Here is a 23,558-nt window from a genome sequence, read left to right as displayed (position 1 = left end):
TCCACCGAAACCATCTCCATTAGAGAAGAAAGAAAAGCTCTAGGTAGTCTTGAACAATCAATTTTGCATGTAAGTGTTTTTAAATCCTATTCTTCTTGAAATTTATGTTTTTGATATCGTTTTATCTTGATTTAGCCAACATGTATGTCTGATTTCAAAATTGTTAAAGTTTGAAAAGTTGTCATTAATAAATTGAATGTGTTAACGTATAGATCAAGAACCAAATCAACCAGTAGATAACAGAGGAAAAGGAAATGTCACGGATTAATCTTTGATATTCTACTTTTGTTGTACCGAGTAAGTTCATATGGTAACTGTTGTGTTTAATTATGAAATGTTTAAATTTGAATGTATATAGAAAATGTTAGCAAATTGTACATAAGGTGAGGAAGGCATTGAATGGTAAAAAGGAATGTTCAAATATGTGTATAGAGCCCAAATGAATAAAGGATATAATTGGCATGCCAATAGGGCTATTGCGCATTGTACGGGTTGTAAAAAAGTTGTGAAGAAGATGAAGAAAGTTCACCGATGTTATTGGAATCAAGCATTTGTTGCAGATTTTCAATTATAGCTCTTATAAGCAAATTGACATATTAACGGATGGAATAACTCTTATGAGCAAATTGGCATGTTATCGGATGGAATAGCTCTTATGATCAAACTAGCATGTTATCGGATGGAATAGCTCTTATGAGCAAATTGGCATGTTATTGGATGGAATAGCTTTTATGAGCAAACTAGCGTGTTTCGGTTGGTTACCCGCGTATCCATTTTTGTTCATAATCGTTCAACGGGCTAAATGGTTTCTGTAATGGAAATATTGATGATAATGTTTGTATATATTGGGATAAGATATGAATGTTTATTGGAATGACTTGGGACTAAAGGGTATAAAATAATTAGAATATGTTAAGTGACTAAATGTAATAAGCTCACCTTATATGTATTTGAGATGTGTTGGCGGGATAGTGCACATTAGTTAAGTTTTATGTATTAATGTTTTATGAGGTGAGTCTTAATGTTTTAAACATATGAACTTACTAAACAGGTTTAATGCTTACTCTATTTAACTCTCTGTTCCATGTACTTATATTTTGTTGAACTCGGCAGTCGGATCAATCCGCAACTCACACTATCTAGCTCTTGTTTCGATAGATTTTACTTTTAATCCTACACTCAGTCAAATGGAATGTATATAAGTTTAAATTGTATACAAGTCTATTTTGAGAAATTGGATGTGAATACTTGATGATATAAATTTATAGGTATTTATATATATATGTTGATAATGCTTGTTCTTGTGTATGACTTTGATAATTAGTTGCTTGAATGGAAATGAATGCATGCCTTAAATGTGTAAAGTTATTTTTGGTTTCATGGCGGACTTTATAAATACAAGTTGTTAAATGGATATTACAAGTATGTTCAAAGTCGTGGGTAGTAATTGCATGAGCATTCATGGTAGATGATCCAAGCATGACTTAATATGCAGACTATGTGAAATCAAGTTGATATGGCATATTGTCCAGAGGCGAACCAACATGGTGGACACATCTAGAAGCAAGTGGTCATGGCTTGTGAAGTAAATGCGAGAAATTTGGTGAACTGATTTGTGTATCATCTTTGGCGGTTAGTCATTCGGCAGATAGTCATTTGGCAAAACCTATTTTAACGGATAACCCTTGGCACGTTATGTTTTAAAATTCTTCCAATTCAATCTTAAACATACTTGAATTTATTGATTATTGCTTTTAAATGTGTTTAGAATAGTTTTAAAGATTTTAAAACAAATCTCTTGTTAAACTTTGCATGTGAATGTTCTTGTATTTTACTGTAGCATCCTGTAACTTGGGTCCGGTGACCGGATTGGGTAAGAGGTGTTACATAAATGTATCTGAACAACCATATGTAGAAATTCAAATGTATTTGGACAACTTTGTCCATATTCATTCTTGATACGCTTTTTAGTTCTTTTACATATTTATATAAATTTATAAATTTTTAGTACTTTTATATACTTAAATATTTTTATAAATTTATATTTTATATATTTTAAAATAATTACCTAAAATTAATATTTTATTTAAAATAAAAATATATAAATTTACTAAAAACACATCAAGAATGTATTTGGCCAAATGGTTGTCCAAATACAACAGTTGTCTAGGTTCGTGAAAAAGTTATATTTTTAAAGATTTTTTCTTTATTTTTTAATGTATAATCATCGCATGGCATATTGAGAGGCTACCATGTGTCATTGTTGGATTAGTTATCAGTGCAACATTACCACAAAATAACGGTATTAGTGTAGAGGTATTAACATGGTTGATGGAATACAAATTCAGGTACCAACTAGATCCAAAAAATTAGGTGCCAGCTAGATACAATAGAACAAGTTCGCAGCGCAAAATATATATTAACCCTTAATTAAAAAATGGGTTTGTGTTTGGTGAGATACTTTACTTATATAATATAAGTAGTCAAAATACTTAATATTATTACAGTTAAGAGGGTGTGGATTTGAACATGCTTAAATACATATTTTCTTTTGATTTAAGAGTCAAGGATTATGGCTAGACCATAGGAGTAGGCATTGTATAAAAAATTACTTATTATTATTTTATTAAATCATGTATATGAAACAAAATAATTAAAATTTTCATTTATCTATATTAAATAAGTTTTGGCTTAATATAATATTTGGTACCTGAATTTGATTTTTTTCCTAATTTGGTACCTAAGTTTTTTTGTTCAATTTGGTACATAAACTTCTCAAACGTTATACAAATTACTCTAATATACTAATAGTATTAATTTTTGAGCTAGCAAAAATAATCAATGTATGACCGACATGTGGCAGATGACATGTAATTTATTTTTTAAAAATGTTTAATTTTTTATTTTTTTAATTTAACATAATGAGTTTTGTAATACCCAATTGGTGCCCGGGGCCCAAACTTAATACAAACCCAAATACAACACTCAGCCCAAATACTTTTAAACCCAAAAAATGGCCCAAAATACAATAGTTCAACATTGGCCCAATATTTAGCCCATAACAAAAACAAAACAGCAGAAACTCTAAATAGCCTAGCAGCAAATCGATGTCACCATCGCCCCACGCCGCAGCAGCTCCCGCATGTCGCGCACGTCGCCCTTGCACGTCGCACACGTTGCCCCCGCGCTCCAGCATGCTTTCACCTGCAACAAACCACGACCACGGATAGAAATAATAGGAGAAAATACAAAGAGAAAAAAGGAAAAAGAGAAAAGGAGAGCAGTTTTTTAGAGTTTCGGCTATATAAAGCCAGATTTCACTCTGTAACGGGGGGCAATTTTTTTTTTGTACCGAAATCAAAAAGAAAACATACAGAAAAATATTTTTGAAGGTAGGATTTGGTTTTATTTTTCTCTGTTCCTTTACTGTTTTTTTTTTAAAATTTATTTTAGTTCTTTTCTTTTGCTTCTAAAAAACAACAAATAAACAAAACGAGGAAGGAAGTAAAGAGAACTTACCGGTGTGGCGTCTCCTTTGTTTCATCGCCATAGGAGCAGAGGAGGGCAGAAGGAGAACATTACGGCGCAATGTCATAGAAAGAAAGAAAATGTTCTTTTTAGGGTTTAAAAAGGGGGGTTTTGTTTGATTTTAAGTTGATGGGTTATTTATAATTTAGGCCCTTTAGTTTTTTATGGTTTTCAAAATCACTGTTTTTTCTTTTTTTTATTATTTTCAAATTTTTCCATGAAACATTGTTAATGTTTTGATTTAATCCAATGTTGCATATTGCTGTGCAGTGTTTTTTGGGTAATTTACTCCTTCAGTCCTTCCCCTGTTGCGCATGTTTTGAATTACTCCTTTTCTTGTTTTTATTTTCAAATTCAGCTCTCAAATTTTGTTGTTTTTTAGTTTAATCCTTAATTTGCTATTTTGGGTTTTTTTATATATTACATTATTATTACTGAATTATTATTAGTTTATTATTATTGTTATATTATATATTTTTATTATTATACTTACCGCATATGCATATTAACACACGTTTTTTTTTTATTTCTTAAATGTTGTAAATATATATACTATATACATATCATATATTTTATTATTACTTTAGTTTTCTTAGCTTTATGTACATATGTATGCGTATATTCGTATTTTATAATACTTATATATTTCCTCTATCTTATAGTCCAAATATTTTTTATAATATGTATATATATACCTCAATTATTCGACACTTTTATAAATATAACTTTCAAATCTCTTTTATATATGCATATATATCCATATTTTTTAAAAAAACTACTAGTATATTATGTTTATAATTTTATTTTTATTTTATAAATTTTATTTTTTTTATTTTTATTTTGTTATTTTTGTTATTTTTGTATACATGTATATATATGCATCAATATCTTATCATACTTTTTAAAAATAAACATTTTGATTTTGTTTAAACATTAAAATCATTTTTTTATGATTCAAAGGTTTTCAAAATAAAAACGATATTCAAAGTTAGGGATTTTCGAGGAAAATTGAGCCCTAACGTATTGGGTTCCGATTTTCTTTGTTAATTCTAAATAATCGAGAATATTCGTTATTTAAAATATATAAGTAAAAATCATTTTTGGGAACTTAATTTGTTATGTCCTAACGTATTGGGCATGACATAATTGCTTTCTCGAAACGAAGATTTACTTATAAGGCAAAAGTGATATTCAAAATTCAGGGATTTTGAGAAAATTGTACCCTTACGTATTGGGTCTCAATTTCTTCACATGACTTGAATAATTGATTATCCTTTTCAGATTTCATCATTTGAATTTTAAAAATATTTTTAACCCTCAATATTAAGACATCAAATAATCAATTTGGTACTGATTTTTGGGCGTTACGAGGGTGCTAACCCTTCCTCGTGCGTAATTGACTCCCGAACCCGTTTTCTCAAATTTCGTAGACCAGAGTCATTTTTAAGGTGAGCCGATCACACATCAATAAAGGATCGGTGGCGACTCCAATTTTTGTTTTTTAAAGTCGATAACTAAATTTTTTGTTTTCAAAAAATGGTTTCGACAAGTTTCTTTTATTTTGGGTTTTTAATACTCTTGTTTTCTTCTTCAATATCCACTTGTTAAGCATAAACTCAAAGCACAATTATTTAACACACTTAGGCCTTTAAATCATTCTTGTCATTAGCAGTTAAAGTAATCTCAACTCATATGAAAACTAAAATTTGATCATATTTAGCAAAACAAAGAAAACTCCAAGTGTAATCACTCATTCCATTAAATTCCATGTTATCTGATACATGTCAAGCATACATTATTTATTTCTATCCCCTCATTAAGAAAAACCTATTGTTAGTGTATTCGGATAATTTGTATAATATTTAATAAATTTAGATACCAAATTAAGAAAAAGTTCTTCAAGTTTAGGTACCAATACAAAATTAAAATATGTATCAAGTTTAAGTATTTGAATAAAAAATGGAACTTCAGTATCAAATTAAAAGAAATTAAGTTCAAATACTATTAGCGAGTGGCCTAATAGGGTCCATCATTAGTAGGTGACTTGATGGAAGTGTGAATACAGTGGGTGTCCAGTAAATGGATAACCATCGGAATTATGTAAAATGGAAGGTAATTCAAGGGTGCTTCTCATATCACTTCTTATATCATCACATGTCTAAGTCGAATATAGATATAATATCATAAAACAAAAGCAAAAAATGATAATGATGATGATAGACGATGATCTACCAAAAAATGAAAATGAATGACGATGAATTTCACAATATCAGCCACTACTTCAATACCCTCTCTAAGCCTACTTCACTGTCGGAAGGGCCCTCAAAGAGTACAAAATTATTGACAAAGGCTAAATGTGCAAAAGACAAGGGAGTGAGGTGGGTGGGTTTCCCTTTTTTGCGGTTGAAATAAATGAAATTGGGAAGACTTTTGATGGGTTAATGAAAATGGGTAATTTTTTTTTTTTGGGGGGGGGGGGGGTCCCTTTGGCAATGAATACCACGGCTTCTGTATTACCTGTCCCCTCCCCCAGTACTCTGACTCTTCCACTACCAAACAAAACCAACCCTACCCCAATCCCAATGCCTTCGTCCTTTTCATTTCTATCATGTTAAATTTCACCATCAAATAAAATTAACTTCTTACCTACCAAATGATAGCCATTAACCATGGAGTCACAACAGTAACCAATTAAATCATCTATTTATTTATGTACAAAAAAGGCAGAAAAAAAACTTAATTTAATTTCAAGTATTAACTTAGGAGAAGTATAATGTAAACCTGTTCAACAATCGAATTAGTTCATTAGGTTTGTATCTTAAATGTGTATATATTTTTTCAAATTCATCTTAGTTCAATCAAAATAATTATTCATAGGGGCGAAACCAAAATTTATGTGAGTTAAAGCTAAAAAAAAATTGTATTAAAATACTTTAAATTAAATTTTCAACTTTTGAAAAGGGCCAAAATTGTGATTATTCCAATTAAAAAAGTTAAAAAGATTAAATTGAATAATTGATATTTGAGAGGCACTACAATCAAAATTATCCCATCGAGCCAAGGTGCCTACTACGCCCTGATTATACAATAGTAAATAGGTTTTTTTTAATTTAAATTTTATTACAAAATATATAAATACTACTATAAATTAAGTTTTTATCAAATTTAGTAGTAAAATGAGTTTTGAGCATGATTATATGAAAAAAAAAGAGTTAAATGCCAATATTTAGAAATGTGAAAATGAAATGAAGCCATATATTGATAGATAGTGAGTAGTTTTTCTAAAGGCATAAAGGTTAATTTAACCTTGAATGCTTATCATTTTTTAAATTTAGTTTTAATTTTTTTATCACTTTTGTTCTCAAATTTTAAAATTTATTTAAATTATTTTTTTAAGTGAAAAAATTGATTAAACTATTAAAATTTTAAAGGCATTGACTAATATCTCATATAGTAATCTATGTGTACTTCATAAAAATTAAAAAAGAGTAAAAATAATAAAAAAATCAAAAGTTTTCATCAAATTTGATAAAATTTAAGAAAAAAATTTAAGTTAATAATGAAGTACGAGTAGATTATCACAAAAACTATTATGTTAATGTAATTACAATTTTGATTCTTTAATCAACTTTTTATCTTAAAAATATAATTTAATTAAAATTTGAATATTTAGAATTAACATAATCCAAAAAAAATTCAAAAGTACATCAAGAGATAGCAAGTAATTTTTTTTTTAAGATGTAAGGATGGGAACGTTCAAGTATTGAATGAGTGCCAATATAATTTTTTAATTAAAAATATAATTATTCTTAATATAATATTAGTGGTTTTTTTATTTAAAATGTTGTAATTTTTTATATTTATTATAATATGTATTCTGAAAAACTACTTTTTAGAATGTGTTTTTAAGGGTTGTTTCAACATTTATAGGTATTAAGTTTAGTGTTATGACAAATCAATATAAAAGTATATGTCTTATATGTTAAGAGGGAAGGATTGTAAAGTGCAATCAATAGAGCCTCGACTTTCATGGATGTTGAGATTAAGTTGAGGTTAAAATTGTGAAATTTAACTAGAAAAGTTATTTGTTCGTTGGCCCGACCAACTCATTTAATACAAAATAATAGATGCCTTTAGGAGTCAACTTTTTCTCTTATAAATACCCTCACCATTTCTCTTACTTCCTATGAAAATATTTTCAAACTCTCTAGAAAAATTTGTTCCCTACTTCTTTTTGTTATTATAGATGTCAATAATGGCAATAGAATAGTCGAAAAATAAGAACACTTGGATTTTACGTGGAATCCCTTTCAAGAAAAAAGTCACGGGGAAAGGAGAAAAAATTCACTAATGTTGAAAAAACGAATGATACAAGAAGAGTTTCGACTACATCTATTTAAAGGTTGACAACCTTTATTCTAATCAATGTCAAATAGAAGAAGTGTCATTCTATATAGATTCTACTTATGTGGCATGGCCCTTACCACGAGGGCCAGAGTCGCAACCCCAATTTGCCACTGTATTTTATTTCTTTAACAAGTGATGGGATTTTGGTCATATAACTCTAACACTTTTCTAGGTGAAAATGATAGCTTTAAGGTTTCAAAAACATGTAGCAAATTCTACCATCAATATGGTAAAATTTTTAACTCAATTTTTTAGTTTTTTAATTTTTATGGAAACATTTTTTAATATTTTTGAAAAAATAAATAATTTTTTTTATATTTTTAACAATGACAAGAACAAGTTGTTTCTGCTTGATATAATTTAAAATTCTAGAAGTCCAATGGATATATCATAGACCATTTGAGGAGTGTTGGTTTATAAGATGCATCTATGATTAAAAAAGTTTTTATGATTACTAAAATTGCTTTTCGCCTTGTTGGAAAGATAGAGCCAAAAACACTTACATTCCATTTTCTATGTGAAGAAGTGACTATAACGCTAGAAGATGTCGCTTTAATAATATGTTTTCCAATTGACAAGCAAGCGATAATCAGAGCTAGTAACATTGATGAGATTACGAGTGTGATTGGTTGTTGAGTGTTGTTCCATCTAAGAAAGAGAATGAATTAGAGGTAATCGAGTGAAATGCACATTATTGGAGAGGATTCTCAAATCAACCCCTCCGTCACATGCAACTATGGAGGAGATGGATTGATATGCTAGAGTTTGGATGTTTTGGAAGGTAAGATAAATGTTATTTCTAGACTAGTATGGCAACAAAGTTCATACCATGTATCATCCTTCATTGGAATCTTTTCATACAACTGATACATTTAGTTAGGATTCAGTGACTCCAACATATCTTTATAAAGCGCTTTGTAAGGAAACTTGAGAACCTATTGATGAACTAAATGGTTGTTGTCTGATTCTTCAAATATGGGCATGGATACGAATATTGTGGTTAGCATTTTGATCTAGTGTATTCATATACGCCAAATTAAGTTCTTTAAACACTTAAAGAGCTTATTCTCGATTATTTTATTGTGTCATTTGTTATATTTCTTCACTTTATAGATTTCATACTTAATTTTAGTTTTTATCGTGTTTTAATGCTTTTCTGAATAAAATGCGAAGTATATTCCATTAAGGACTTAATATTTGAGTTGAGCTTGTTTCAGGCACCTAATTGATGCACAAATGAAAAGAGGAGCTTGAATTAGAGTCAAAGTCATAACACCAAGATGTTGTTGTCGTAACACTAATGTTTTTGTTATCAACTAAGGAGTTGGACTTCACCAAATGGCACGATCAAGTGGACTACCTCTGAGGCCGTGACACCAAGGACTTGTTGTTGCAATACCAACACTTGGGTTGCAACATTAGGCCAATGATGTGGCAGCACTAGTCACAACCCCTGTCACAACCTTTGCAGATGAATAAGTCAAGTCTCTTGAGGACAATGTTGTGACACCAAAGGGTTGTTGTCACAACATTGAAACTAAAAACATCTATTTGAGTAGATTATCGAAGATGTCACGACACCAAGGTATTGATGTTGCGACACCGAACCTTGATGAGGAAAATGCATAAAGGGTATTTTGGAGACAAACCAGCCTCAATTCAGATTTTAAGTGAGGACAAACCTGTCTTTTGTAGGTTAAATTAGAAAAGACTATAAATATCAATTTATAGATCTTTTGGGTAAAAAAGCTAAGGGTAAACAATTAGACTTTTTAATTTGTGTATTTTTTATATTTGATTTTCTTTTCTTTTTCATTTTCTTTTTTTAGAACAAATTTTTATTTTCATTTTTTTATTTCTTATATTTTGTTGAAGATTTTGTAAATTGAGATGCATTAAACGCGCATACTTCATTAGATTTACATCATTGAATGAGCATTTTCTTAACCCTTATCTTTTATATTTTATGTCTATCGTGTGTTTGATAAATTGATTGTGACACCCCTAATTTGACCCTAGTCGGAAAGCGGTTTCGGGACCGCTAAACCGAGTAACCAAATTATTTGAACATGATATTTATTGTCTAAAATAAATGTGTGAAAATTTTAAGCTTCGATTTAGTAAATTTCATGTGAATTTAGTTAATAGGACTTATGTGTGACATTTTTGAAATGTGATAGATCAAAACATAAGGACCTATTAGTGCATGTTGAAAAAGGGGGGACTTGCATGTCAATTTTCCCCCCCATCTAGTAGTGGCCGACCATGACATTAGGATGGACAAAGGGTGATGGGCAAAACATGTCATAGACATGTTGTGTTGGTGCATCATGGGAGGAAACAATAAAATAAAGAGCATGGGCAATAAAATATTAGTGTTAGTAGGATGAGAAACAAAAAAAAAGAAAGGATATGTGTGATTGTCCCCCCCCCTTGCTGTGAGTTGAAGGAAAGAAAAACAAAAAAAAAGTGTTCATCCTTTGGTTCATCCTTGGCCGAAAATTTTAAGGAGGAAGGAAGAAGAAAGATTGAAGAGGTTCGGCCATGCATGTAACTAGGCTAAGGTATGTTTGATGATGTTCCATGAGATGCGTGCATGTTTTAGTTGTTAGCTTGAGTTCTACCTAGCCCATGGTCTAAATCTTGCTATGTGATGGAAATGACACTCGGCTATGGATGCATCATTCTTGCTTGGTGTTGATGTTGTGTTGGTGAGATATCAAGTTATTTTTGTGACCAAGTTGAGATTTGAATTTTTGGAATGAGTAAGGTTTTCGGTTATGTTGTTTTGTATGAGTAATGGATTGTTGAGTTCATGCTATTATGAATAAAATTGATTAAGAGAGGCTTGAGATAATTAAATATGCATGTTGGTGGTAAGATGAGCATTCGGTTTTTATCATGGAAGCATAGGAAGCTTGTTAAAGTTGAATTTTAGAAAAGTTAAATGTGTGTGTGCTTGTGCTAGTGCCGAATGTGCCTAGGGTGATTTAGCATTGAGTTTGGTGTTATATGAATTGAGTTTTATGGTTTTGGATTTTTAAGTGTTGTTAAATACTTTGAATAATATATATATGTGGCTTTGAAATGTGAAACTCGGCCAAGTGGTTATAAGCATGATTTTAGAGATTCAATGATATTCGGCCGATTTGAATAATTCATGGCACCCCAAGCAAATTAGTTTTAGATGTTAATAAATATTGAAATTATTTAAAAGCATATTACCGAATGTGATTTTAGTCAATGATTCGGTTATGAGTGCTGATTTGTTTTATAATTAGCCGAATGTGTATATGTATACTATGAGGTGGTTTAGCTTAAAGAAAATTAAGGTGCTCGGAAGGTGATTGTCGTGGATAGTTTAAGTAATGAAATTTAATTTCTGTTATGTAAAGTGATGACATTGCTGTTTGCAAATTTGAAGTTAAAAATTGTTGATTAAGCATCAAGAGCTTATGGAAACAAAGTCGGATCGTGGAAAAAGGGAAATTGGTCGAATAGTCGGAATTGACGTACATTAGCGATCGAGGTAAGTTTTAAGTATTAAAGCCTATAATGTGATTGAGTATGATATGTTAAGCACATATTAAAAGAATCATAACTCTATTGTAAATTTTTATGCATATAGCCTAATGGCTATTATGAAGTATAGGTAAGTTATTGATATGATATGTTGCCAAATGGATATGATATTATGAAGTGCTAAAAGGATATGTCAGAAGAGTAAAATTGTGATAAACCTGCTCAGGACAGCAGCAGTAACATGAATTTAGAAAATCACCATAAATTGTTGGAGTTGAATGGGAGGCTGAATAAATTATGAAATTAAAGCTTAATGAGTCTAGTTTCTTATAAAAGAAACCATGTAAGAAAATTTATTTCCGATAATGAGATATTTAAAGTTGTGTGAGACAGTGCAGAATGACACTGTAATCCTCTGTTCCGTTTTTAGAAAATCATTATAAATTGTAAGAAAATGGTTATAAGATAAAATTTATATGCTTAGACTCCTTAATGAGTCTAGTTTCAAATGAAATCAAATACAACACATTTTGAATTCTGTAAAATGATAAATCTGATTCGTAGTGAAGAGTGGTCAGATTAGTCAAACAGTGAAACAGGGGAAACTTTAAGAAAAATCTGGTATTGATTGGCCAAACCTAAAATTCTGGAAATTTTATGGATGGAAGATATACGAGTCTATATTCAGGAAAAATTAACGGAAAGTGATTTGGAGTTTTGTAGCTCCAGTTATAAATGATTTAGTGACTATTGCTCAGGAAAAACAGCTTGTGCTGAATTTGAGATTGTGTTGTAAACCTTGATAAACTTGTTCTAGTTGCTCATAAGCTATTGATTAAACCCATACGTGAATTCTAAATTGTGATATTGGAAAATGATAGATGTAGATTCAGCCAAGACAGTGTATATATGTGATAAGGCCTAATAGCCGATGTAATGAATGTGAAAGTGTATATATGTGATAAGGCCTAATGGCCGATGTGATGAATGTGAAAGTGTTAGCCGATGTGATGAATGTGAAAGTGTATATATGTGATAAGGCCTAATGGCCGATGTGATGAATGTGAAAGTGTATATATATGTGATAAAGCCTAATGGCCGATGTGATGAATGTGAAAGTGTATATATATGTGATAAAGCCTAATGGCTGATGTGATGAATGTGAAAGTGTATATATGTGATAAGGCCTAATGGCCGATGTGATGAATGTGAAAGTGTATATATGTGATAAGGCCTAATGGCCGATGTGATGAATGTGAAAGTGTATATATGTGATAAGGCCTAATGGCCGTGATAAGGCCTAATGGCCGATGTGATGAATGTGAAAGTGTATATGTGTGATAAGGCCTAATGGCCGATGTGATGAATGTGAAAGTGTATATATGTGATAAGGCCTATGGCCGATGTGATGAATGTGAAAGTGTATATATGTGATAAGGCCTAATGGCCGATGTGATGAATGTGAAAGTGTATATATGTGACAGGGCCGAGTGGCCAACGTGATGGATGTGAAAGTGCATAAATGTGATAAGTCCCGAAGGGCATTTGTGTCAGTACTATATCCGGGTTAAAACCCCGCAGGCTTTATGCGAGAATATTATCACTGATTAATGTCCGTAAGCTTCGTGCTCGTACTATATCCGAGCTCTAAAGACCCGATGACTACGTGTGGGAATTTTGTCCGGGTAAGACCCGATAACTTCGTGTGGAGATTATGTCCGGGTAAGACTTCGTAATAAGAATTGCTTATAAATATATTCAATGCGAAATGTTAAACAGGTATGTACTCCAAGTTTATATGTGAGCTTGATTTGCACTAAATCATAAGGTAGTTATGTGATGCATACGAGAGCAATCTATGAGACTATTCCTATGATTATGTGACATCGGATCAGTGTGAGAGGTGATGTGAAATCATACGATATATCTATGTCACATGAGCTCACTTTTATGTGAAAGTTTATCTGCCTATTGTATATGATGAGATGTGCATATTCGGAAAAGGGATGGTATGCCCGAAGGAAGAGTGAAATAAAAATACGAACAACTATGTTATAATTTGATTGTTATCTGTTGACACTGCTTAAAACTTACTAAGCATTGTAATGCTTACTCCGTTTACTCTGTTTCCTCTGTTTTATAGATCTCATTGCGAAGCTACAGGCTCGGGGATCGTCAGCAACTAGTCACACTATCACTATCCACTGTTTGGTACTGCTATGTTTTGGATTATCTTATGGCATGTATAAAATAGACTAGTGGCGGAAGAATATTTTGGTTAATGTATATAGCCATGCGAAAATGGCTTATATATGTTTGAGCATAATGTTATAATCATTTGGTATGGGATGGTTAATCACTATCATAATTTGTGCTATTTATGCTAAAAGGGCTAGTTGAATCATGGAAACTATGAAATAGGTAAAGTCTACCTTAAAGGCAGATGCTGGCAGCAGCAGTGATGTAGATTTGGAAAATCACTAAAAATAGTAGGATTGGAATTAAATAATGAATAAATTATGTAAACGAACCTTGATGAATCTATTTTCATAGGAAAGTAACGAAACGATAATATGGATAGTATGTTAAGAGATATTCAGGTTCTCGTGAGACAGGGCCAGAACGGTTTCTGGATTCCCTGTTCCGACTTTGGAAATTCATTATAAATTAACCAGAGATAATTAGGAGTCATTCCATATATGTATAGATTCCTCTATGAGTCTAGTTTCTATAGAAACAAACGGTATCAGTATTGAAGCTCTGTGCAGGGAGATATCCAAGTCGTAATGTGCAAAGGTCAGTGTAGTCGATCCCTGTAACATGGGAGACTTTGACTAATAGACTGTACTAATTGGCCCGACCAAAAATTCTAGAAAAAAATATGTAGATGGGAATATGAGTCTAGTTTCAGGGAAAAATTACAAAACTGATTTTTGAGTTGTGAAACTCAAGATATGATTTTTAAGGTGACAGTGTCGCAGTTAGCCAACTGCCTGGAAAATTTTAAAATGGACTGCGATAGTAAGCGAATTTAGTCTGTGAACCCCTCGTGTCCGACTCCGACAACGGTCTCGGGTACGGGGTGTTACATTCATTGTTTGGGATTTAAGTTTAATCATCTGTTGAATCATTTTATTGGTTGATTGATGATAAATTACTTAAGTTATTATCTATACTTTGGTTATTTGTTTACTTAATTGTATTGAATTGCATATTACACTAAAGTTGATGCCTCTAGTGAAAGATTTAGATAGATGACACTGAGAGGAGAGCATTTGGATGATTTTTTGATTTAAAATGGTGAATTTTATGCTCCTAATTCATTAAATTCATGTTTCTATACTTAGGAGAGCATTTGGGAGTAAAAGGAGAGAAAATCAGAAAATCGAAGCAAGTTTCAAGAGCCACACAGGCTGGGCCATTCCACACGGGTTGGACACATGATCGTGTGAGCCATACGGGCTGCCACGGCCATGTGCCAAATCGTGTGGATTTCATGAATTGTACTCTAGAAACGCAAAAAAAAACACAATTCTTTAGGTTTTTCGGGCATTCTAAGACCTATATATACCAAATATAAGAATAAGGGAGTAAGCTGTTAGATATTATCGAAGAAAAAAACTCAGAAAATACCATTCAAGCCAACTCTAAAGCATATTTCTGTCAAGATTGAAGGTCTTCTTTTGATTTCTTTGAAGTTTATTATGGCTTTTCTTGTTTCTTGTGGTTATGTTGTCTTTAAGATGTTTTTATTTGCGATTATGAACTAATTTTCTAAATACCTAGGGAGATGAACCCTAGGATGGATTCTGTTATTTGATTTATGTTTTTACGCAATATATACTTGGATCTTGTTCTCAATTATGTGTGCTTAATTGTTGGTTTAATATTTCTAGACTATTAATCCCTATTTGATGTGCTTGAATCAGAGGAGGAATACACACTGTTTAATAGTAGGTCTAATATAATTAAGTGGAGTTGCATGCAATCCTAGAAATAGGACGACATAAATCTACCGGATTAGAGTCAAATCTAATAGGGGGATCCATAGATCGAGTTAATGCGAAAATAGGGTTTTAATTAGAAAGAAATTTTAATTAATCAACATAGAGTCAGTTGTTCTTAGTCTTGAAGAGAGATATTAACATAATTTAGGGATTTCTATGGATCAAGATACTAAGTGAAGAAATTGCATAATTTAGATTAATAGTGACAGATGAAATCTAGGTGAATGCTTTCCTGGGTATTGTTTCGTTTCTTGGTTGTTTACTTGATTATTTTCCAGATTTGTTCTTTGTTGTGTTTTTTAGTTAATTTAATTAGTTAATTTTAGTTTTTAATCAATCACTCCAATTTGTCGATTAAATAATAGAAAGAGGATAATTACTAGTACTTTTAGTCTTCGTGGGAACGATATCTATGCTCACCGTACCTATACTATTAATTGATAGGTGTACTTGTGTTTGTCAGTTTTTTAGTTGGTTTACGACTGCATTAAGTTTTTGGCACTGTTACTAGGGACTAAAATATTAGGAAAACTTTATTTCTATTAATTTAGCCATTTTTTATTTTAATTTTAATATTTTTGTTTTTAATTTAATTTTTTCATTCTAATTTTTCGTTTGTTTGCTTCTGACAAGTTCTTTTGATTTATAACTAGAGGAAACCCGTTGGATCCATTACTTTTTGACAGTAAGATAAAAAGACTAGTAGAAATTGTAGAGAGGTTAGAGAAGAAAGGCAAAATCAACAGAATATAGTAGAAGATCAAGAGGAAAATGATATTGTTGTGGAGATGGTTGGTAATCAAAATAATCAACTATCTCCTACAGGTCCTATTCCTCGGACTATGTATGATTACGCTAAGCCTACTCTGATTGGGACTAAATCGAGTATTATGAGACCTACCATTGCTGCAAACAATTTGAATTGAAGCCGAACACAATTCAGATGGTACAACAGTATGTTCAGTTTGATGGTTTGCAAGATAAAAATCCGAATACTTATTTGGCTAACTTTCTAGAGATTTGTAACACATTCAAAATCATTGGCAATTCTGATGATGTCATATGCTTACGGTTATTCCTATTCTCTTTAAGGAGTAAGGCAAAATAATGATTCAATTCACTTCCACGAGGATCTATCACGACTTGGGATCAAATGACTGAAAACTTTCTGTTGAAGTACTTCCTATCGACAAAAATAGCTAAGTTGAGAAACGACATCTCTTCTTTTGTTCAATTTAATATGGAGACATTATATGGTGCATGAGAGAGATTTAAAGATCTTTTGAGAAGGTGCCCTCATCATGGGTTACCTTTTTCGTTACAAGTTCAAACCTTCTACAACGGTTTGAATCTATCAACTAGGCAATTAATTGATGCAATAGTTGGTGGAACACTGAATAAGAAAACACCTGAGGAAGCTCAAGATTTTATTGAAGAATTAGCACTAAATAACTATCAGTAGAAAGTCATGAGAACAAAACCGATGAAAGCAACCAGTGTTTTAATATAGATGCAATTATTATGTTGGCAAGCCAAGTGGAGCACTGAATAAAAAATTTGATAGTTTGAATTTTTCTAAGTAGGTAAATCCAGTGATGCAATGTGATGTGAATAGAGCGAAGATGATTAATCCAGAATATTCACCCTTCAAGTCTATCATGGAGCATGAGCAAGTCAGCTTTTTTAGGTAATAATTCTAGACATCAAAATAACCCTTATAGCAATACTTTTTTTTTGATAAAAAGACCCGATGGTCAAAACTCAATTAATAACATCATTTAAAACAATATCATGGATCTCCGAAGGATAGTCCATGTTGAAATCCATATTACAATTGTTAACTTTGGCCCAATTACAAATAAAATTGGCAACTTTATTACAACACCGAGGGACCCATCTGAAATTAAAAAAGCTAAAATAAAGGGACTACCTATGGATTTCCCGCAAGCGATAGCCCAACAAAGTCAAGTCATTGTTCCTGTTATTGAAGCAGTTGACAAGACTGGCGCAATCTGACCCAAGCTCCAGGTTTTTCCAATTATTTAACCGGGCGATTTTTAAGCTTTCTTCCATAGCCAGCAGCTTAGCCTACTCTATTGGCAACACTTTATCCATAAAACCCATCCGACCCCCATGAACAAACCCATCAGTGTCCCTAACAACCAAACCGTAGAACACTTTCTCTCCCTGAACAGAGGCGTCAAAATTAATCTTCAACACCCCTTGGTGTGGTTTCTGCCAAGTTTTAGTCACAGTCTTTCTCGGCAACAACGGGTCTTCCACCAGGTTAAAAATCTGAAAGTCCCTACTCAAAGCCACAGCTCTCTTCCAGGTCACTCTAGCATCATCCTCAACCCTCCTGAAAATACAATTGTTTCTGCTATTCCAGATATTCCAGAGAACAGTGATAAAGTCAGAGATCGCCTTATTATCCAGCTCACGCGCAATGTCTTCAATCCAGTCAATGCACCTAGAGCAACCCCCGCCCAAGAACTTATTGTTAAGGCCACTGAATTCCAGCACAGCACGAGCCTTCGGACAGTCCTTCATAGCAAGAATAAGAGTTTCCCTCCCTTTACCACAACGCTTGCAGATATCGTTGACACAATTACGGATGCTGGAAATTTTATCATACGTAGGCAAGATATTGTGGCCAAGTCTCCAGCAGAAAATGCAGATTTTGGAGAGGGTTTTAAGATTCCAAATGATTCTCTAGAAAATCCTATGAGGGCCAAATCCAATCTGTTTGAGGATCAACCACGAATAAGCAGATTTGGAGGAGAACACACCATGAGGGTTATGGAACCAAATACGTTGATCGTCCGGGCCATCATGAATAATAGGGATATTACATATATGATCCTTCATGTTTTCACCATAGATCTCCAGAATCCTTTTAGTATCCCAACCATCCTTCCTGTCGTTAAACAACTCACACATATTTTCCTCCTTGACCAGCCTTTTATCCACACAAATAGATTTACCCGATATGCCTTCAAAGCCCCAATTATCATGCCAAATTTTAATACTTCTGCCGTTCCCAACAGTCCAACCAAAACCCTCATAAAGGGCATTAGCTGCCTTAGCAATGCTGAACCACGTAAAAGAAGGTTTTTCCACATTCTTGGGGTGAAAAACATCACCGCCAAGGAAGTACTTAGCGCTTAAAACTTTATAACACAAGGTGTCCCTGCAGTTTATGAGGCGCCACACCTGTCTACCAAAGAGATCAATGTTAAACAACCCCACCTCCCTCAAACCAAGACCCCCCATGCCTTTCGGGTAACACAGTCGATTCCAGGACAACATGTTCCAGCCCTTTTTCTCTCCCCACAACCCCACCAAACCCAACTCGTCATCGATTGAATCTCTTTGAGCACACCCTTGGGGGCCAAAATAACAGAGAAGGCATAAGTAGGGATAGATTGAATAATGAACTTAACGAAAATCTCCTTGCCACCATTTGGTAAAAGGCGTTTTGACCAGCTATTGATTCTGTTAGCAATACGATCCAGGGTGTTCTAAAAAAGACTCGATCTCCTCTTAGTAACAAGGATGGGCAGAACAAGGTAGCCATCGATCTTGTCCACCACTTTCATTTTCAGTAAATCTCTCAAAGTTGCACGATGAGGCACAGGAGTCTTGGGGCTAAAGTACACCATTGATTTCTCTAGATTTATGCTTTGTCCCGACATCCTCATAAATCTGTCCAAAATTTCCATGAAAGCTTCCACTTCACTGCGTTAGTTCCTAACAAACAAAAGTGCATCATTAGCAAAAAAGAGATGGTTAATTCTATGGCCGTCTTTACTCGCATGAATCCTCTTGATATTATTATTCTCTTGGGCTTAAAGCAACATACGGGAAAAACATCCATACAAAAAAGAAATAAGGGGAAAGGGGATCTCCTTGGCAAAAACCATTTTCCGGAACAATGATATCAGTAAGATTCATATTACATTTGGCTCTATATCGAACCGTGCTAACACAATTCATAATTTTCTTGATCCAATCTCTGGAGAAACCCATTTTAAGCATCACTTTTTTAATAAAACTCCACTCCACCCGATCATAAGCTTTACTCATGTCAAGCTTAATCACACAGCCCTTGTTAGGACTGTTCTTTGGGCTACGAAGATAGTTCATGAGCTCATGAGCAACTAGAACATTATTGTGGATCATCCGACCAGGAATGAACGTACTTTGATTTTGGGTGATACAGAAGGGAAGCACCACTTTGAGCCGGTTAGCCAGAAATTTAGAGATGATCTTATAAATGAACCTGCATAAACTAATTGCACGAAAGTTAGTCATCTCGCAAGGATTATTAATCTTAAGGATCATAACCATTAAGGTATCGTTAATGCAATCCACGCTTTTATGACCGTGAAGGATGTCCTGGCATAGCTTTAAGACATTATTTCCAACAATCGTCCAATGCTCTTTGAAGAAGCTCCCAGGCAGGCCATCAATACCAGGGGCTTTCTGGGGATCCATTTGCTTGAAAGCAACCATAATTTCCTCATCCTTAAATTCACTATTTAAGAAACAATTCGTGTTGTCGAAGATACATTCCAGAATGAAGTGTAGATCGACCTCCTTCCCCGGCATGAGGTTTTGAAAAGATCATTGAAATAATTCCATACGACCTGGCAAATCTCATTCTTGTAACTGTGCCACAGACCTTGCTTGTCTTTAAGCTTATCGATTCTATTTTTCTTCTTTCGGCCCGTAGCCCGTACATGAAAGTAGCGAGTGTTCCTATCACCTTTTCTAAGCCACTGGTTACGAGCCCTCTGAGCCCAGTATCTTTCTTCCTCGTCATACAATTGCCCCAGCTGACCTCGAGCTGGATTCAGGAGATTCAACAAACCATCACTACTAGTGCCATCAAATATTTTATCAATCTTCTTTTCCAGTTCATTTATCTTATACTTCATTCTTCTATACTTTTGGTATTGCCACGGACCCAGCTTCTCCCGAATATTATTCATCTTAGTCAGAGTATCACTTTTGTTGTCATTCTAAACCCGACTAATGAGATCCCTAGCCTCCTGATCCTTAGCCCAGCAAACATCGTACTTAAAACAAGTTCTGTAGTCGCTCCCCTTATCAATCGGTTTATTTCTGTGAGTGTTTAACAAGATCTCCTCGTGGTCAGACTTGGACTGGCGAACCACATTAGTAGAAATGAAAGGTAAATTTTCGATCAAGTCCTCCGAAACCAGGAACCTATCCAGCCTTTCTTTAACGTGGTTGGCACCCTCCCTGTTATTAGACCACGTGAACCAACCATTTCCAGTTTTGACATCAACCAGAGACAATTCCTCCAGAATATCACGAAAACCATCCATGGAGGCTCTCGACTTTCTTCGGCCCCCCTCTTTCTCCGCATTGTTTAGGATAGTATTAAAATCGCCCCCCACAATCTAGCCTTCTTTAACCGTCCTCTTTACCCTCCTTAACATATTCCACGAGAGGTTCCTTAGGGTTGGGTTAGTTTGACCATAAAAGCTAGTAAACTGAATCGCAACACTCTCCTCCAAAGTAATCAGGGAGTCAATATGGTAATTAGAATAATTTTACACTTCAACCTTCACCCCCTCCCTCTACAATAAAGCTAGACCACCTCTCTTACCCTCCGAACTGACCGGCAAACAACCTTTCATCCTGTATATAGAATGAATACGAGAAAAACTATTAGAATGGATTTTTGTTTCACACAGAAAAGCAACATTAGGACCATTAGCAACGAGGAGTTGCTTCAACTCACGAACTGTTGCAAGATTACCAACCCCACGACAGTTCCAGCAAAAGATTTTCATGGCTCTTGGAAGGGCTGATCGCCAGCCACCGCCTTACCAGGTGAAACATTCTAAACAATTCTCTTCTCTTAACGATTCTAGCTAGGCTCTCCTCCATATTTTTACCATTTTGACCCATTGTCTCTTCCTCTTACTCTTGAACTTTCCCATTCCATCCCCCATATTATTTTGATTCATTCTATACATGGGAGATATGGACAATGACTCTTCTTCGCAGCTACTTTCCTTCCCTTTATATTCATTCTGCCCATTTTCATCCCTTGAATTAGTTTTACTCTCCTCCTTATCATCATTTTTTTGAATTAATTCCACTCCATTCCTTCTCAATCCCCTTTCTTGGTTCAAGTTGACAGTCGGTGCTTTCAACTAGCTTCTGTACTGGAGATTTTGTTCGTTTGACCCTACTCCCTCTATTTTCTTTTTACAATTTTTTAAAAGAATGTCCTATAAGACCACACACATAATAAAAATCCGACAGCCATTCATACTTTATCACCCCTATTGTTTCGACCCCGTCTTTATCGACAAGTTTCACCACCCTCCTCAAGGGTTTCGACACGTCAATTTTTACTTGAAGCCTCATGAACTCTATCCATCCACCAAATCGATCCTTCCAATCAATAGCAATCAGCTCTCCTAAAAAATTCCCTACATCCACAGCCGTTTGACGCGCCATGAGCTCTATTGGGAAATTATAGACTCTAAGCCAAAAGGGTGACCACCAGAATTCATAAGAATTTATGTCATTTCCTTTCTCAAACGGCAGCATCGAAAATAAGCAACTATCAAACAACCAGGGTGTAAGGTTAAGGATTCTGCTCCGGTCCTCTAAACAACCAAATTTAACTATCACCACCCCCTCTTTTAATGCCACAAAATCCAGCTCTTCTTTTGTATATCACATCAACTTGAATACCCTATACATCACCTCTTTGTTTGGGCTATCTGATGCCATAATTTTGCTGATCGCCCAATTTTCAATTCCTTGGGTACTATTGTCTTCATTTTTATTGATAACCTAAACAGACTCTTCTTCTGAGAATTTTAGCCTTTCCAGGAGTTCATTTAACTCATCCGTCGATGGTGGCATATCACTTTTCGGCCTTTCCTCTATAGGCACCACCGAAAAGGAAAACTGCCACGAAAAAAGCCTACAAAAATATGAAAGCACTAATAGAAGCCAAAAGAAACCTGTACCCCCAGAAACCCTCAACCCAAAGAAAACGCAAACGCCAAGAAGACCAGAGTCAGAGGCCGCCAAGCACTCAGTGCAAACAAAGACAACGCGAACTAGAAACAAGAACAGCAAAACCTAAAAAAAGTAGATGAGACCAGGAAAAAACCCAAACTGGAAGTCTAGGAGATTAATCACAAGGAAGAGAACATAAAACAAGGAAAAAGGAAGAAAGAAGAAGATAAAAAAGATAAAAAAAAACTAAAAAACAACCAAAAGAACGCAAATCAAATGCCCTGCCTTACCAGAGTTCAAGAAACGATCCCAAAACCCCTACATGCATGCGACCAAACAAAAGGACGTGAAGAGTTTAATAACACCTTTTTCATCCATAAACTGACGCCAAGAGTACTTAAAGAAATAAAAAAAAAGACCAATAAGAATCGCAACCCCCGTGGGTTCCACAACTCCAGCAAGCATGTCAAAATTCCATGCACATAATCCAAGATCATACAAAATTTTAAAAGAAAAAAACGATAAAAAAGACCAAAAGAATCATAAGAGCAAAAGGTAGATTAGACAAAAATCACCACAAGAAACAGCGAAAAAATCCCTGCAGCGATGTCAACAACTTTGATGAGAACAACGTCAGAGACAGTCACGTCAGTCTAATCGCCTCGTACAACACCGAAAGAGAAAAAAAAACTTTGATACCAAAGCATACACACTACGCACCACCCTTTAATCTGCCATAATATTCAAAAGAATAAGGTAGACACACAAACTTAAAATTAAGAACAGAAGGCATCCAAGATTTCCACTACGGTGACCACAAAAAAAATCGCTTAAATGTGCTATTTCTTCAATAAAATCTTGAGCTTCCTCAAGTGTTTTCTTATTCAGTGTTCCACCAGCTATTGCATCAATTAATTGCCTAGTTGATAGATTTAAACCGTTGTAGAAGGTTTGAACTTGTAACCACAAAGGTAACCCACGATGAGGGCACCTTCTCAAAAGATCTTTAAATCTCTCTCATGCACCATATAATGTCTCCATATTAAATTGAACAAAAGAAAAGATGTCGTTTTTCAACTT

At 33.9% G+C, this 23,558-nt stretch overlaps 1 protein-coding gene, 1 long non-coding RNA gene and 2 other non-coding genes across 4 annotated transcripts; 1 reads left to right on the top strand and 3 right to left on the bottom strand.

The window, feature by feature from the left end:
* Positions 1–2,874: 2,874 nt before the first annotated feature.
* Positions 2,875–3,886, bottom strand: LOC121222158 (uncharacterized). Its single transcript, XR_005919188.1, has 2 exons — positions 3,520–3,886; positions 2,875–3,204 (listed from the first exon to the last, which is right to left on the bottom strand). It is a non-coding gene; the product is annotated as an uncharacterized lncRNA (long non-coding RNA).
* Positions 3,887–16,665: 12,779 nt separating this feature from the next.
* LOC121222725 (small nucleolar RNA R71) lies at positions 16,666–16,772 on the bottom strand. Its single transcript, XR_005920093.1, has one exon. It is a non-coding gene; the product is annotated as a small nucleolar RNA R71 (small nucleolar RNA).
* Positions 16,773–17,552: 780 nt separating this feature from the next.
* Positions 17,553–20,458, bottom strand: LOC107915357 (uncharacterized). Its single transcript, XM_016844519.1, has 5 exons — positions 20,061–20,458; positions 19,327–20,001; positions 18,997–19,202; positions 18,223–18,847; positions 17,553–18,081 (listed from the first exon to the last, which is right to left on the bottom strand). The coding sequence occupies exons 1-5, from the start codon at positions 20,456–20,458 to the stop codon at positions 17,553–17,555; spliced, it is 2,433 nt and encodes an 810-aa protein (XP_016700008.1).
* A 2,993-nt stretch (positions 20,459–23,451) lies between these two features.
* Positions 23,452–23,558, top strand: LOC121222839 (small nucleolar RNA R71). The gene has a single exon (XR_005920209.1). It is a non-coding gene; the product is annotated as a small nucleolar RNA R71 (small nucleolar RNA).

The sequence above is a fragment of the Gossypium hirsutum genome, chromosome D10, assembly GCF_007990345.1.
Source record: "Gossypium hirsutum isolate 1008001.06 chromosome D10, Gossypium_hirsutum_v2.1, whole genome shotgun sequence".
In the NCBI taxonomy this organism is placed as follows: domain Eukaryota; kingdom Viridiplantae; phylum Streptophyta; class Magnoliopsida; order Malvales; family Malvaceae; genus Gossypium; species Gossypium hirsutum.
Note: the sequence above shows the minus strand (reverse complement) of the source record. Positions and strands in the feature narration are given on the sequence as shown.

Coding starts and splice junctions, on each gene's coding strand:
- LOC107915357 (XM_016844519.1), bottom strand. CDS start 20,458: ATGAATAATATTCGGGAGAAGCTGGGTCCGTGGCAATACCAAAAGTAT. Junction 19,203..19,326: donor TTTGTATGGATGTTTTTCCC/GTATGTTGCTTT, acceptor GAACTAACGCAG/TGAAGTGGAAGCTTTCATGG. Junction 18,848..18,996: donor TGTTACTAAGAGGAGATCGA/GTCTTTTTTAGA, acceptor TTGGCCCCCAAG/GGTGTGCTCAAAGAGATTCA.